The sequence below is a fragment of the Colobus angolensis genome, unplaced genomic scaffold (assembly GCF_000951035.1).
Source record: "Colobus angolensis palliatus isolate OR3802 unplaced genomic scaffold, Cang.pa_1.0 Scaffold81, whole genome shotgun sequence".
Taxonomy (NCBI): Eukaryota; Metazoa; Chordata; class Mammalia; order Primates; family Cercopithecidae; genus Colobus; species Colobus angolensis.
The window spans coordinates 425,674-443,373 of record NW_012121932.1 but is presented as its reverse complement, the minus strand read 5'-3'; the positions used below and the strand labels follow the sequence as shown (position 1 = coordinate 443,373).

Below are 17,700 nucleotides of genomic sequence, written 5' to 3'. Positions count from 1 at the left end.
AGTATTATCTATACATTTTATGCTCTTCAGTACATGCACCATTTGAAAGCAAAGGTCAATCTTGGTTCACACTGACCTTGAAGTAAGTGAAGACAGGAAAAGCATGAAGGTCAACACACAATAGGTATTGCAGCTGTTTAAAAGATAGGTTTAAATATATTATCAACAGTTCAGTTAATTAATAGAAGTAGAAAGTAAAATGGTGGTTACCAGAGGCTGGGGGCCAGGGGAGAATGAAGTAAGGGGAGACGTTGGTCAAAGGGTAAAAGTTTCAGTTAGGCAGGAAGAATAGGTTCTGGCAATCTATTGCATAGCATGGTGACTACAGTTAACGATGTATTGTATATTTCAAAATAGCTAAAAGAGTGGATTTTAAATGTTCTCACCACAAAGAAATGATAAGTATTTGAGGTGATAGATAAGTTAATTAGCCTGATTTGAACATTCTACAAGTTACCCCATAAATATACATAACTATTATTCGTCAAATTAAAAAACAAAGTTATTATAACAAGTAATTTGAAAAGGTCCATGTCTCAAATAGTATTATTTCGTGTCACAGTTAAATTGCTAAAATGATGACATTCTTTTCACTCTTGGGAAGCTTAACTTATCCATCTTTGACATAGAAACAGTAGATTTTTATATTATATCTTAGAATAAGTGGCACTGCACCATAATGGCATTTGCAATCTATCTGGAAAAACCCTTCTATAAAGATCATGGTAGAATAATAGTGAATGATATTGGTAATTTCATATAAAAATAAAACACAAAATTGAATGACAGAAAACAGAGACTCAGACAAATATCTGTACATCAATATTCATAATGGCATTATTCACAACAGCCAAAAGGTAGAAAAAATCCAAATGTCTATTGACAGATGAATGGCTAAACAAAATGTGTAATACATACAATGGAATAATATTCAGCCTTAAAAGGGAGGAAATTCTGATAAATACTACAGCATGGACGAACCTTGAAAACTTTTTGCTAAGTGAAATAAGCCAGGACAAAAAAACAAATATTGTATGATTCTGCTTATATGAAGTACCTAGAATAGTCACATTCAAATTCATAGAGACAGAAAGTAGAATAGTGGTTGCTAGGAGCTGGAGTGTGGAATGGGGAGCTGTTATTGTTTAGTGGGTACAGAGTTTCCATTTGAGGTGATGAAAAAGTCCCGGAGTGGTGATCTCGCACAAAAATGTGAATGTACTTAATGCCACTACTGAAGTGTATATTTTTAAATGGTTAAAATGGTGAATGTTATGTATATGTTACCACAATAAAAAAATCAAATAAGAAACACTCATGGCAACTTCTCGTATGATTTTGACCCCATATTCCACTCCTCTGCTTAAACAAACAAAATATAAAAAAACCAACCATAAAAATCAGTACCAATCACAGAATTACAGCTTAAAATATGTACACATCATCAAATAAAAACAGACTTTGGTTCATCACCCCAAAGTCATTTATCCTGTGTTCATTACTAAAATAATTCATGTCCATTCTAATTATGAGTGACGTATTTACATTAAGCACAAGCTCCAACCAAACATACAGAGAGAAAGGGGGAGAAACTGAAGCAATGGAATTGTCAACAGACTGACATGGCAACCATCTGTTGACATTAATTTTCTTTGAATCCAAGAAACTCAAATCATGTGGCAGGGCAGGGATCTTCATCTCAGTTGTGAAGTCCTACTTTCATGTCACAGGGCACTTCTGGAAGGAAGTTCTGTAATGGCCCGCTCTAAGTACTTGCAGATTTCCTACTAGTCCTACACAGGAAGTCATTCTTGTGTCTCACCTGCATAGGTTCCTGTTATGAGGCCAGGGGACTAGTGAGTTGAAATCTAGTTCCAGAGAGTGATGTCATCTTGACTGAACTATGATCCTGGTGACCTGCTCCCCAACCTGGTGTTGTTGCAGCCTTTCAGCTGGGGCTTGGATTATAAGGGGGCCAAAAAGGAAAAAGGGAAATAGAATAATAGAAAAAGGAAAAATGCTTGCACATTTCCTTTGTTTCACTAGAGCATTTTCTGTTCCATTTAATTTGATGAGAGGACCTGGTCAATGGCAGATGGAAGCTGTACAGATGCTCCTGGAGTGGGGGTGGGTTCTCACACAGATCTCAGAAATACAAAGAAGATTAGAACATATCAAAAATTTCAGTTATTTCTGGTGGTTTCTAACTTGGAAATAGTGACTCCTTCTTTGGCTAAAGTTTAAAAAAAAACAGACATTAACACTTGTAAAACATTTGTAAATTTTTGCAACAATGTATAACTACAGGAGCTACCTTAGCAACAAAAAGAAGTAACAAATACAAATGTTTGGAGATGTGTGAATACTTACATTCTTTCTAAATCATGTCAGATAGATTAGTTCAAATCTGAAAATCTCATCACCAAAGTAACAAACTAGGACTGCCATTCAATTCCATTTAGATGAGATCCTTTGCTTCTTAGTATACCAAGCCAAAAAGTAAAACAAAGTCAAGCATGAGAAGCAATGGTAGAAACTGATAATATTTCACAAGGAAAGGAACGGAGGCATTTCTTTAAGAAAAACAAGGGGGAGGGTTATTAAACGAAGAAGAGATCTAATGTTTCACCATGTTTATTTGACATCATGATTTCTTAGTCCTTACACAATTTGGGGAAATAAGCACTTCCTTCCTTCCCTTTTTCGTTGCATGTGTGTTAGCAGGAGTTGGAAGAACAGAATATGAGGGAACAAGCAGAGGGTGCAGAAAATGGAAAGATGGGGAAAGAAAGACGCTGTTGAAGACACAGAGTGAGTGTTTATATGAACCCTTCTCTAAATAAGCAGTATCAACCAAGAGTACAAAGCTGACAACATGGAGTGTCTTCTCACAGAAATAATCTGGGACCACATTCAACATACATTAATTATACAGCATCAGGGTACAGGTTTTCTGTCAGAAATTACATGTATATTCTATTTTTCTCACTTTTAAGTTGCACTGATGACGTTGTTCATGAAGTACTTTTAGTGTATTATTAAGCAAATATTAATTTAATCATATAAACCAATCCTGGTCAGCAAAAAGCACTGTTAGCTGCCACGTAAAGGTCCTTTCAAGTAAAACTTCATTCTACACTTACAGCTTCCTACAGAGGAATTTCTTGAAGGAATTCTTTCGGTTGGCTTTACAACTCATCTGCAACACTGAATGTGGACTAAATTCAGATCACACCTTTGTTGAAGGTATGTATATAACAGCCCCTGGCAAAATCAGCTAATATCTTGTAATTGTAAACGAATTGTTCTCTTTCAGCCATTCCCCCCACCCCCACCCCCATTTCCTATAACGGTCTTTATCCAAATGCTTTGGTGCTCCGTAAGTGACTGTGAGGCAGAGGTGCCTCAGTGCTGGAGATGCCTGTCACGGAGGTGCTCAGAATGTGTGAAGATAACCCTGCATTTCATTCACCTCATCAGTTCTGCCCAATCCACAGGGGTAAAGAATGGATGAGATTTGATATCTTCAACACCAGCAACTCCAGCACCAAGTCGTTCCAGAGGATTGAACTGCAAGAGCTAAAAAAAAAAAAGACAGATTTAGTGAGTAACAAGAATCCAACTGGCAAATCAAAGGAAAACCAATATTTGAAAGGAAACAACTTCTAAATTCAACCCTGGTAACAAAGTCTTGATTAATACCCAAGTGACCATGTTTTCTTGAAAGCGAGCTATATCTAATACCACTCTAGCTGTGGGGTGTGAGAGACACCTGAACTGAGTTTATGGCTTTTCAACTGACGGAAAACATGGCCTTGAGTAACTTCCTTTGTTTCCCTCATCCTCATGGAGTATAACAGGATAGCTATACCTATCAATTTCCTACCCCAAAAGTACACCATGACATTAATTAGATACTGCACTAGATTCTGAGATAGCCAGTTACTTCCTCCATGATTAGAAAATTTGGGAAGCACAGTAAATCTTTTGACCCCTAATAAACTATGTATATATTGAGACTAAACTTTACCTAGGTGTGAATATGCTTTTTAGTATTCCAAAATTACTAGTCTTTGGCATAGTTGACACAAAAGAAATAATTTAATCTAATGAATGAAACAAGTTTTGGTTTCTTCAGAAATAGGACACGAGTGTAAAATATGTAAAAAAAATTTTGTGGTTTAATAATGTCAAATTTTTGTGTTAACAACTTTACTGAGGGATAATTTAGAGCATAAAATTCATCCCTTATAAAGTGTACAATTTGATGACTTTTAGTAAATTTAAAGAGTTGTGCAACTAGCACCACAATCCAGTTTTAGAACATTTTGATTACCCTAAAAAGCTTCCTCATGCCATTTACAGTTAATCCCCACTCCCATCCCCAGCCCTCGGCAACCACTGACCTGCCTTTTTTCTCTATAAAGTTGCCCTTTCTGAACATTTCATATAATTGAAATCATAAAATATGTAGTCTTTTGCTGCTGCCTTCTTTCACTCATGTTTCTGAGATCCATCCACATTGTAGCAAGTATCAACAGTCCGTTCCTTTTCCTTAGTATTCCATTGTTTAAATGTACCACATTTCATTAATCCATTCACTAGTTTTTAGATACTTGGACTTTCCAGTTTGGGGCTATAATGAATAATGTTGCTATTAACATTCATGTACATGTCTTTGTGTAGACATATATTTTCATTTTTCTTGGTTACATTCCTAGAAGTAGAATTGCTGGGTCACAGAATGAGCTTATGTTTAACTTTTTATAAAATTTCCAAACTTTTCTAAAGTAGTTGTACCATCTTACATTCTCACAAACATTTCAGTTTGAGGATTTCAGTTTCTCTACATCCTCAACTCTTGGTACTGTCATTTTGGTAACAGCCCCTCTCTTGATATGAGTAGTACCTTATTATGGTTTTAATTTATATTCCCTAACAACTAATAATGTTGAGAATCTTTTCATGTGCTCGTTAGCCATTCAAATAGCTTCCTTGGTGAAATATCTAACTTTCCGCCCATTTTAAAACTGAATTGTCTATCTTACTGAATTACAAGAGTTCTTTATATATTCTGAATATAAGTCCCTTATCAGGTACATGATTTGCAAATATTTTCTCCCAGTCTGTGACTTGTCTTCATTTTCCTTCTTTAAAATTTTTATAATTTTTATTATTTATTCATAGAGGTGGGGTCTTGCTATGTTGTCAAGGCTAGTTGCAAACTTCTGTGCTCAAGAGGTCCTCCTGCCATGGCCTCCCAAAGTGCTGGGATTACAGGCATAAGCCACCATACCCGCCTTATTGTCTTCATTTTCTTAATGGTGACTTTTGAATGCACAAGTTTTTAATTTTAAGGAAATCTGCTTTATCAACTTTCCCTTTTATGGACCATGCTTTTAGTATCACATCTAATACTTCTTTGCCTAACCCAACATCAAAGATTTTCTCCTTTGTCTTCTTCTACAATTGTTATGGCTTTAACTCTTATATACAAATATATGAGCTATTTTGAGTTAACTTTTGCAAATAATATGAAGAGTCTAAGTTCATTTTGTTTTCAGCATGTGTATATTCAATTTCCCAGTGCCTTTTGTTAGAAAAACACTGTGGTCTTAAAACTATGGTGGCTTTACAGTTAGTGTGGAAATCAGGTAGTGTAAGTCCTCCAACTTTGTTCTCTTGCAAAATTGTTTTGGACATTATAGGTCCTTTGCCTTTTTACGCACAGTTTGGAACCAGCTAAAGGTTTCCCAATTTTGCTAATTTTTCTCTTATTCTTCTGTTCTCTATCTTACTGATTTCTGCTTCCTTTCTTCTGCTTGCTTTGGATTTACTTTGTTTTTTACAGCTTCTTTTCATAGTTTCTTTCTTTCTTTTTCTAAATTTAGAGACAGGGTCTTACTATGTTGCCCAGGCTGGTCTTGAACTCCTGAACTCAAGTGATCCTCACACCTCAGCCTCCCAAGTAGCTGGGACTACAGGAGCACACAACTATATCTAGCTTTGTTTCATAGTTTCTTATGGTGCAAGCTAAGATTTTGATTTGAAATCTTCCTTTTTTTTTTTTTCTGATATAGTCATTTAAAGCTATAAATTTCCCTCAAGAATTGATTTAGCTGTATCCTATACATTTTGATATATTGTGTTTTCCTTTTCGTTCCATTTAAAACTTCTTTTAGGTTTTCTTGATATTTCTTCTTTAACTCATACAAAACTTAGAAGTATACGGTTTAATTTTCAAATATTTGTGGATTTAGCAGATCTCCTCCTCTTGTTGATTTCTACTTTGATTGTTATGGTTATTATAATCAGTATACAATGTAATTCAGAATACATTGTATGAATTCAATCCCTTTAAATGCTAAAACTTGTTTTATGGCCTAGCATGTGATCTTTCTTGGAGATTGTTTTGTATGTACTTGATAAGAATGTGTGTTCTGCAGTCACTGGGTGAAGTGTTATATACATGTCAGTTACAGCTTGTTCCAGTCTTCAATGTCCTTGCTGGGTTTCTATAAACCATGGAGAATGGAGTATTGAGCCTCCACTTACTATTACTAAATTGTCTGCTTTTCCTTTCAATTCAGTTCAATTTTGTTTCCTATATTTTAAGGCTATTATTAGTGCATATACATTTGTAATTGTTACAGCTACCCATGTACTATCACTATGAAACATTTGTCAGTCCCTAGTAAATCTATCTTAATACCCATTTTGTCTGATATTTAATATTGCCACTACAGCTCTTCTGTGGTTACTGTTGGTATGGTTTATTCTTTTCCATCCTTTGTCTTTCAATCTGTTTGTTTTTTAATTTAAGGTTTGTCTCTCACACACAGAAGATCCAGCTTAACAGAATCTGCCTTTGGTTTGACATGTTTAGACATTCACTTTATTGACATGGTGGGTTTATATTTGCTATTTTCCTACTTGTTTTCTAGATTTGCTATCTTATTTGTTCTTCCTTTACTGCCTTCTTTTGTGTTAAGTGCTTTTTGCTGTACCATTTTAGTTTCTCTACTTTCTTTTTTGTTTTTAGGATTTTTTTGTTTTGGGGGGTTGCTGTATCCCTACAATATGTATCTTATCACTTAATATATCACTTATCTTATAAGATCATTTATCTACTTCAAAACAGTAGTAACTTTAATTTAGCAAAAGGTAGAAACTTTGCTCCACCATAGCCCCCTTCCTTTGTCTATTATCATCATAAATATTTAGATATTGTTTCTATGTGTGTTAAACCCAATAGCACGGTTTTATAATTGTTGCTACATGCAATTTTATGCCTTTTAAATAATATATATACACACATATATATATACACATGCAATTTTATGTCTTTTTTTTTGAGATGGGAGTCTCGCTCTGTCGCCCAGGCTGGAGTGCAGTGGCCGGATCTCAGGTCATTGCAAGCTCCGCCTCCCGGGTTCACGCCATTCTCCTGCCTCAGCCTCCCGAGTAGCTGGGACTACAGGCGCCCGCCATCTCGCCCGGCTAGTTTTTTTTGTATTTTTTAGTAGAGACGGGGTTTCACCGTGTTAGCCAGGATGGTCTCAATCTCCTGACCTCGTGATCCGCCCGTCTCGGCCTCCCAAAGTGCTGGGATTACAGGCTTGAGCCACCGCGCCTGGCCTATGTCTTTTAAATAAAATATATAAATGCAATTTTGTGTCTTTTAAATATACACATACAAATGTATATGTATGTATACATACATACATATGTATATATGTATGTAATATATATTTTATTTAAAAGACATAAAATGTATGTATATATGTATGTGTATATATATTTACTATCTATCTTAATAGTAAGATGGGACTGACAAATGTTTCATAGTGATAGTACATGAGTAGCTGTAACAATTACAAATGTACATGCACTAATGGCCTCAAAATATAGGAAACAAAATTGAACTGAATTGAAAGGAAAAACAGACAATTTAGTAATAGACAATGTATATATATATATATATGTATGTGTGTATATTTAAAAGATAAAATTGCATGTAGCTCTCTCTCTATATATACATATATATATACACACACACACACATATATATATAGAGAGAGAGAGAGAGTCTTTTCTATGAACTCATATCTACAATTTTCAGTGTTCCTCATTTCCTTCTTGGATATGTTACTACTTGGTGTCATTTCTTTCCACCCTGAAGGAATTCCTGTGGTATTTCTTGTAAGGCAATTCTGCTAGCAATAAACCCTCCCAGTCTTTCTGTATTTGGGAATGTCTTTATGCACCTTCATTTTTGAAGGATAATGTTGCTGAATTCTTGGTTTACTGCTGCTTCTTGATTTCAGCACTTTGTATCATTCTATTATCTTCTGTCCTCCATGTTTTGATAATTAGTTAGACATTAATGCTTCCTTCTATGTAAGTTATTTTCCTTTTACTGCTTCCAAAATTTTCTTGTTTTTGTCTTTCAACAATTTGGTTAAGTGTGGATATGTCTAAATATGTCTAAGTGTAGACCTCTTTGCATTTTCCTACATAGGGTCTGTTGAGTTTCTTGGATGCATAAGTTAATGCTTTTCATCAAATCTGGAAAGATTTTAGCTATTATTTATTTTTGCTGTGCCTTTCCCTTTCTCCTCTCCTTCTGGGACTATCATTATATGTACACTGGTACATTTGCTATTGTCTTACAGATTTCCATAGTCTGTTCATTTTTTTCAATTTTTATGTCTATTTTTCTGATTCAATAATTTCTATTAATTTAAGTTCATTTATTCTTTCTTCTTCTATCTCAAATTTGCTGTTAGCTACTTCAGTCATTTTTTTTCTAGTGATTTTTTCATGTCAGTTATTGTATTTTTCAACTTGTGACTTCTACTTAGTTCTGTTTTATAAAAATATACTTTCTCCTTATTACAGAATCTCTTTGTTGATTCATTTTTGTCACTTGTTTAATTATTTAAACACAGTTTCATTTCGTTCTTTGGAAATATTTACAATAGCTGCTTTAAAGTCTTTGTAAATCCATTGTCTGGGTACACTCAGAGACAATTTCTCCTGATTGCTTTTTTTTTCCTGAATATGGGACATACATTTTTGTTTGTGTATGTCTTACATTACACTTCACTGAAAACAGGACATTTTAGATAGTATATTTTAGCAACTCTAGAGTCTGATTTTTTCCCCATGAAGTTTATCATTGCTATTGGATTGTTTGTTCTTTGTTTGGTAACTTGTTTCAGTTAGATCTATAAAGTTGCTAAGTTCCCTTCCCACTGCACTGTAATGTGCAGCTGCTGACAAGTTTCCACATTTTTTTTTTTCTTTTTAAAGCTGGCTTTCTCAGGGTCACCCCTGTGTCTGCATAGCTTATGGGTCAACCAATGACTGAACAGAGGTTGTATTCAAATATCTCAGCCCTTCAAGCTTCTGTTCTCTGCCAATGCATAGGAGAACACATTCAAAGTTTAGGCCACAAAACCACATCTGCCCTGGATTTTACTTTCTGCTGGGCCTATTCCCTGTTCCTGTGCACATTTATGCAGCCTCAGGATCAGTCCTCATGGTTTACCCCACCCTGGCAGAACCTTTGCACCTGATCAAGCAGGAAGGGGAGATTGAAAGCAGCCCTGAGTCAAGAGTCCCCACTCTTCTTTCCCAGAGTTCAGCTGTTTTTTGTTTGTTTGTTTGTTTGAGACACAGCCACACTCTGTTGCCCAGGCTGGAGTGCAGTGGCACGATCTCGGCTCACTGCAACCTCTACCTCCCAGGTTCAAGCAATTCTCCTGTCTCAGCCTCCCAAGTACCTGGGACTACAGGCACCCACCACCACGCCCAGCTAATTTTTGTATTTTTAGTAGAGACAGGGTTTCACCATATTAGCCTGGTCTCAAATTCCTGACCTCAAGTGATTCATCCACCTCAGCCTCCCAAAGTGCTGGGATTACAGGCGTGAGCCACTGTGCCCGGCCAGTTCAGCTATTTTTTAAGCATAAATACCTTTCAGATTGTTGTATCCTTTGATCCATTTCCAGAGCACTGAAATGATAGGTTTTTCACCAAATCTGTCTAACTTCATACTTTCTGGGGGAAAGAAACTCTGCCAACTAACTTATGAAGCCACAGCCACTCAAATTTAAGAATACTCACAGTAAATATTTTTTTTCACAGAATGTAGTCAAGTGCAACTGAAATATTAAATTATTTATTTACAATATTTGTAGTCCAATATATAGGAAATTCCACTCTTGGATGTTAACCAAAACTTCTATTCCTTCTCTTTCTTTTTCATTATTTCTAATTTTTATTTCATTCATGATTAATTCAATTATTTGTACAATAAGTATCAATTGTTTGCTATTATATGCCAGTCCACTACTTTTTTAGAATTTTGTTGACCTGGCTGGGCACGGTGGCTCAAGCCTATAATCCCAGCACTTTGGGAGGCTGAGACGGGTGGATCACAAGGTCAGGAGATCGAGACCATCCTGGCTAACATGGTGAAACCCCGTCTCTACTAAAAAAAAAAAAATACAAAAAAAAAAAAAAAAAAAAAGAATTTTGTTGACCTATGCCAATAGCAGTACCCTCATTCTTCATTAGCAGCCCTATAATTCCAATACATGCTTCATCAAATTGCAAATTACTGTGTCATGAATGTTCCTCACTGTCCCATCAATAATATTAACAAAGATACACATGACATTTACCACATGCCAGGTATTATTCTAAGTGCTTATGACAGGTTAACTCATTTAACTCACAATTCTATGAATAGCTACTATTATCTCCATTTTATAGATAAGAAAAGGGAAATTGAGTAACTTGTTTAAGATCAAACAGGTAGTAAGTGGCAAAGAAAAGATTTGAATTCAAGCATTGTGATTCCAGAATCCATGCCTTAACAACAACATTACACTGCCTCATGAAAGTGAGATCTGCAAATGCTAAGAATCTATTACTTCACTTGGGTATAACTAAATCCATACGGGGAGTGAAGCATACACTTCAAAAGACTATACTAACAGTCTTTTCCTTGATATTATGTCTAGCACTCAAACTGAACCATACTACACTGTTTATTAAACCTAATTGCTCAAAGAATTTTTATATTAGTAGTTGCTACGATTTGCTAAGAGAAAAGCTATTGTTATAAAACAAACATCATAGGAATATCCTACATGTATCAAATCCACTTTTACAATCAGACAATTTATGTCTACTGACTGAAATGTGGAAGGCATCAAACATTTTAATATAAATCTAACATTTCAAATATTTGTAAGAATTAACTGCAATGACAGCATTATATTTAGTATTTTAGGAAACATATAAACATGTAAGTTCTTTCTTCTTCATTATAAACAACTGGTTTCTTTCTAAAATGTTACTTTAAATGTGAAATTCTACAGGTTCATATTTTGACTTTTACTAAAGTCAATTTAATTAGTTCATGAACTCCTCTATATATTTGCAAGTATAAATCTATAGGCAAAAGTGTAATTGTTTTAACCATGACTATCTTGCTTATTCTGCCGTTTTAAAGGCTATAATACATCTCAAGAGAGGTCACAGAAAGATTCTACTGCTTAAGAAAATGTCAGCCAGTGGCACATTCAAGTTAATGAATCCAAGACAGCAGCTGCCAACCTCCTTTCTCCTGAAAAATAGGCAACAGAGCTGAGCAATGAGGGCACAAAAAATTTGTTTTGGTCTTTTCCTCACACAATTTCCTAAAACTGACCAAGCAACTGTGTCATAATTAACTAATGTACATGCTAAAGCACAAACATACATGCTCTGAGGAATTTTTTTTAAGATTGCATTTAAAATGTAATTATGTTTACTTTGGCACCATTCGCTTGACTTGGACAGATAAATGAACCAGGGGTACAGGGGATTATGAAATCTAACAACAAAGCAAGGAGCTAAAAGACCAAAGAGGAGAAAATTTCCCCCAAGTAGAATTATTTCCATATAAATCATTTTGTGATTTTTTTTTTAAAGTGACCTCTATGACCTGTGAGGTAGTGGAAAAGGAAAGTCAAAATGACAAATTGCTAATCATGCCAAGAGACCCCTTTTCCCTTTCCTGATGATGTTTCCTCAACATGAGTGGTAGTTTCCTTAGGCAGGCCAATGACATAATGCTGATTTACTATACAAGATATACATATCTGAGTTTGGAGACTTATCATACCTTAAGCCTAGATTCCTTTACAACATAACTTCTAATAAAGACAAAAGCAGAACTTGATAACTTATTATGGGGAATTCTATTTTTAGTATTAGATAATAATGACTACTTCTTTAAGGAAGATAAACAAAAAAATAGCAGTTGCTAGTCTTTCCTAAATTATTTACTAAAAAATACTTTGAATTTATCTCGTGCCACAACAAATAAGATGAAATCAAATGAATAGCTGCTCTTTTTTCCCATTAGAATGGAATGTTTTATGTATCTCTTCATTACCTCTTAATCTAAAGTGCTCTAGGTATTCTCATCTCAGCATTCCCAACCTGATTGTTTCTTTATAGTTTACGTACTCTGGGCAAATTAATCTTCCTGAAGTACAACTCTAAATCTTTTACTCCTCTCCACAAACTCCAAATCTCTTTTTTTTTTTTTTTTTTTTTTACTCTGGGCTGGAGTGCAGTGGCGCAATCTCGGCTCACTGCAAGCTCCACCTCCCAGGTTCATGCCATTCCCCTGCCTCAGCCTCCTGAGTAGCTGGGACCACAGGCACCCACCACCACACCCGGCTAATTTTTTGTATTTTTAGTAGAGATGGGGTTTCACCGTGTTAGCCAGGATGGTCTCGATCTCCTGACCTCGTGATCTGCCCGCCTCGGCCTCCCAAAGTCTGGGATTACGGGCATGAGTCACTGTGCCCGGCCAAATCTCAAATTTTAATGAACTAAATATTATCACTCTACTCTTCTGTTTGTGATGATAGAACCCCATAAGAGAACTCCAACTTATTTTTTTATGCTCACCTACTACCCATATCTTTACTTATCTCTCTAGTCCAGATAAATCAAACTTTTGTTTCCTAAACTTGGGTCTTTCAGACTCCTTCCTTGCCTTTGTTCAAACCATTCATTCCACCAAGACTGTTCTCCCCACATCCTGCCTTGCCATGCTGAAATTCTAAGGCCCAGCAAAAGTAGCATCCATTCCACAAAAACTTTCCCTAATACAACCACTCCACTGATTATATCTGCCTCCTTCTTTTGACTTGCCATAGTATTTTTTAAAACTCTTTGACAGCCTTTATTAATTTCCATGTGGTATGGTTATTTACGTGTCTTACCTTTGTAGCTTGTAGCATTGTGCCTTGTATATAATATTTGTTGAATGAAAGCAAAATCACTCTTCAAGAGAATACTAGTTAATTATCTTTCTAATATATGCTCCCCTGCCCTCTTTTCTTTCAATTTTTGTTTTCCCTGATTTTTAAAAACAATCCATGTTTCATTACATAATTTTAGTTCTTGATCTTTTTCAAATAACTTTTTCCATTATATTTTTCATCAAAGTATAAGGATCCCAGGCCTGCTTGTTTCAGCTGATAGCCCAGCAAAGGGCCTGTCGCACCAGAGTACTAACAACCCTCAGTATACTCAGCAAAATTCACTACACAAAACTAGAGGAATAATTTAAGTACGGGGAATCAATCTAAGCAGCTCCCTGGAGTTCCAAGCCTGTCTCTGGGATACTGAACTTTAATTATCAATGGTCTCTTTCTTCAAAGCCACCAGAAATGTAATCATTGACACCAATGCCCAAGTTCCACCAATGATGAAGTATCTAACTTGACAAGATTTTCTAATATGCCCCTCCTAAGCTACCTGAGTAGCTTTATAAATAACCTGAGTAAATTTATAAATAAGAATTAAAAACTGAAAACAGCCATTCATAGAAGGTTACAAAATGCAACTGCAAAATTAGAGCGGCCCCAGACAAGCTAAAAGCAATACTCAAATCACAGTTATACAAATATACAGAATTGACTAAATGTGAGTCCTGAATTTTGGAAAAAAAATTAATACCAAGAAGTTTTAACTATACTCTGACCCAATCAATACTTTGATGATAGCAAAAGCCTGAAAATATACAGTATTAATTCTGAATGCATCTTTGTTTTAGGTTAAATGGGTTTTTCTTGCTCCAAACTAATCTCTTTTTAAGGTTCTGGAGGTGTGGGCTCTGCTAATCTGCACGGTTGATAAACCTGGCCAATAGGTCAATTAAATTACCTGTTGAATGAGTGAGCGAGCCTCTTCAGAGACACATTCTGGCATGTTCAAAGTAGTGTGAGTATTTATTCCTGCTGGATGGCATTCAACCAGAGTCTGAAACAATCAACCAGGCACACTTCTTATCCCAAATAACATCATATTTTGTTATATCATAGGATTTAGGGACAGCAAGTACTGAGAGCTCAACAACCATTTTAATCGGAGGTGTAGTAATCAACACCGCCGCCTAAGCTGTTTAGGATGAGGGCTATGAGCCTATAGAACTTTTAACTGAAATGAAGACAATCACCATGATCACATCATAAGCTTATGTTACTGTCCCATCGTCCTTGGTTATAAAATTAATGGCTCAGAATATTATAGAAATGCTTAAATTATATGCAAAACTAAAAAGGGATCTGATCCCTTTAAAATGTTTTAATGTTTTAAAAACTCTTCAAAGTTTAGAATTTGTTAGTTATAATACTTTACACACATATATAGCGCTTTACAGTTTAAATGTCTGTAAAGGTGATTTGTAAACTCTCCAACAATCTTAGGTCAGTATTATCTACACACGTAGGTAGATGACTATTTACAAAAGCGTAACTGTTCATTTTCTCTGTTTTCTTCCCAGGAAGCAATCTGCACAATACTTTATTAAAGTCTACTAACTCAAACATCATACTCAAAAGTCATTCATCTGAGAGTATAATTTCTGTCCTTAAGCTAGAACAGATAGGAAAAATTTATGGTACTGAGAAAAAGATAATGCTAACTTTAATATCTACATTAATTTTCTTAAATAAGAACTCCCTCCTGGTTTCAGACAAGATGTTTAAAACATCCAGAGAATTTTAATACATCCTTACATAAACCTTACAGATTTGACCCTGTTAAAGCTGAATCATGGAAAATTAAAAAGAAAAAAGGTTTAGTCATATTTCACTATGAAATATTGTGACATAAAATAATTTTACCATCAATTTATTCAATGTAATGCAATCCAACTTTAAAAAAAAATCTGGAATCTCGATAAACTTGTATTTCTCTACCTGCTTTCGGTATCAAAGTTTTTCTTGCTTAGTCCCTGATTTAAAAACTAAGGGTGAAGGCTAATGTTCTCAATTTGAAATCAAGGTAGCATCTGAGTAAATTTATTAAACGTCCGGGTCACTGCTTACCTTGCCAGTGAGAAGTTCAAAGAGGACAGCACCCAAACTCCACCAATCACAGGCTTCAGTTTCTTCAGTGATTGCTCCAACCTCTAAACACACCAAAAAAGGTTGATATTAAAATTTCAAAGGTCAATTAAACTTTCAAAATTAACATGTATTAGCAAGGTGACCTTTTTAATGCTGAGAGGGCATATACTAAATACTACTGGGCTTTCAAAATTCCTGAAAGTTACTTATCCTTTTGGTCACCTACTGTGGTTGCATTTTTTTTTTTTTTTGATGCAGTCATATATTAAACTCAAACATTTGTTCTTCAGCTGATAGAGGGACACCTTCAAGATGCTTTATTTAAAAGTTATGTGAACCTACTAGATCAGCATTTTGCTTAATTTCTTACAGTTGAGAAAGTATAGCCAATTCTACCTCATGGGTGACATTTTTGTTTTAGAAATAAAGATTCTTCAGGTTCTAAAGGAACTTTAAAAATTATTTAAACCAATATTAATCATCCTTTTACTTACAGGTTAGAAAGCAGAGAGATGAAATGCCCTGTCCAATGTCATACTGTAGCAGAATGAAGACCTAGTTTAGAGTATCATCTTCCCTTTCCTATGTAATCAGTTGTTTTCAACCAAAGGAGGAACATGTGAAATGCAAATCTACCCATTTTGCTAAAATACAGATAGATACATTATTTTAAGCCATGGCTGAAATTATTGGCCAAGATAAGGGATTTTAGAGTATCTACAAATTACACTTTTATCTGTGTTATCCCTATCTCTCGCCAGCACAAGTTCCTGAAATGTAATTTGAGTTTTCAGGTCTCATCTTTCAGGTTCCTGCACCAATCAGCAACAACTCTTCATTTCACCATTTTTTTTTTTTTTTGAGGCTTTTAGCCCTTAAGTTATCTTGTGCTTTCCTAATGGCATTAAATTAGTCCCTAAGCCTTGCCAATACCTGCCCTTTCATTTCCAATTGACTGAAAAAAAAAAAAAAAAACCTACTATTTGACTATAGGTAACCCACAATTCGTAACTATTTTCGAGTTTATAAGTAGTTAGGTTGGAACTTGGAAAGTAAAACACGTAAGTGGTACTCAGGTGCCTAGTCTTTTAACCAGTGCTTAGTCAATCTGTTTGTGTGGGAGAGCCCCAAACTTACAAAATAGCTTGAGCAATAGTCTTAAAGCAAAAGTCACATGGACCAGAAAAGAGTCATTCCTATGCAAAACACTGAAATTACTCCATTCAGCAACCTTTTTCTACATCCCTTTTTCTGAGGTTCAAACAGCCTATATGGAACTCTACCCCTTCACAGCCCTTTCTGAGCCCACTCTCTTCCTAAAGTGCTTCATGCCAAATCACAGTTTCCATTCTCCAACTAGCCGCTCTCAACTAGGTAGTAAAAAGAAAGCAGATATTAATTAATTCAAACTAGTAAGTGAATGACTCGAAGTCTCCTAATGTTCTTAGAACTCTTTGCATTTATAAAATAGTTGCTTGTTTGAAAAACTGAGAACTACCTAACAATAGAGATTTAATCATATATGTTGTGGCACATCTGTATTATGGATTACTACTACATAACCATTTTAAATAGGGCCGGGCGCGGTGGCTCACGCCTGTAATCCCAGCACTTTGGGAGGCTGACGCAGGTGGATCATCTGAGGTTGGGAGTTTGAGACCAGCATGACCAATATGAAGAAACCCCATCTCTACTAAAAACACAAAATTTGCTGGACGTGGTGGCTCATGCCTGTAATCCCAGCACTTTGGGAGGCTGACGCAGGTGGATCATCTGAGGTCAGGAGTTCCAAGACCAGCCTGGCCAACATGGCAAAACCCCATCTCTACTAAAAACACAAAAATTAGGCATGTGTGGTGGTGAGCACCTGTAATCCCAGTTACCCAGGAGGCTGAGGCCGGAGAATCACTTGAACCCGGGAGGCGGAGGTTGCAGTGAGCTGAGATCACGCCATTGTACTCCAGCCTGGGCAACAAGAGCGAAACTCCATCTCAAAAAAATAAATAAATAAAAATTAAAAAACAAAAAATAAAATAAAATAAAAACACTTACATATACTTAAGTGAATGTTTGTATATAAAAACATATAAAAAGCTATAAAACAACAGCTTTTTAAAAAGCTGTAAAACAATACAATTCTAATTTTAAAAGTACACATTTAGAAAAAAGACTGGTGAGAGGGCGGAGCAAGATGGCCGAATAGGAACAGCTCCAGTCTCCAACTCCCGGCGCGAGCGACACAGAAGACCAGTGATTTCTGCATTTTCAATGG

The 17,700-nt window shown here is 35.6% G+C and overlaps 1 protein-coding gene across 5 annotated transcripts in view; it reads right to left on the bottom strand.

Annotated features, from left to right (window-relative positions):
* Positions 1–2,618: 2,618 nt before the first annotated feature.
* Positions 2,619–17,700, bottom strand: part of RPS6KC1 (ribosomal protein S6 kinase, 52kDa, polypeptide 1) — a 240,061-nt gene continuing 224,979 nt past the window's right edge. For all 5 annotated transcript variants that reach the window (XM_011929408.1, XM_011929407.1, XM_011929404.1 and 2 more), the window contains 3 exons: positions 15,408–15,490; positions 14,242–14,337; positions 2,619–3,579 (listed from right to left, as the gene is read on the bottom strand). In XM_011929408.1, the coding sequence (XP_011784798.1) occupies positions 3,469–3,579; positions 14,242–14,337; positions 15,408–15,490 (290 nt within the window). In that variant the 3' untranslated portion in view covers positions 2,619–3,468. The remainder of the gene's footprint in view (positions 3,580–14,241; positions 14,338–15,407; positions 15,491–17,700) is intronic.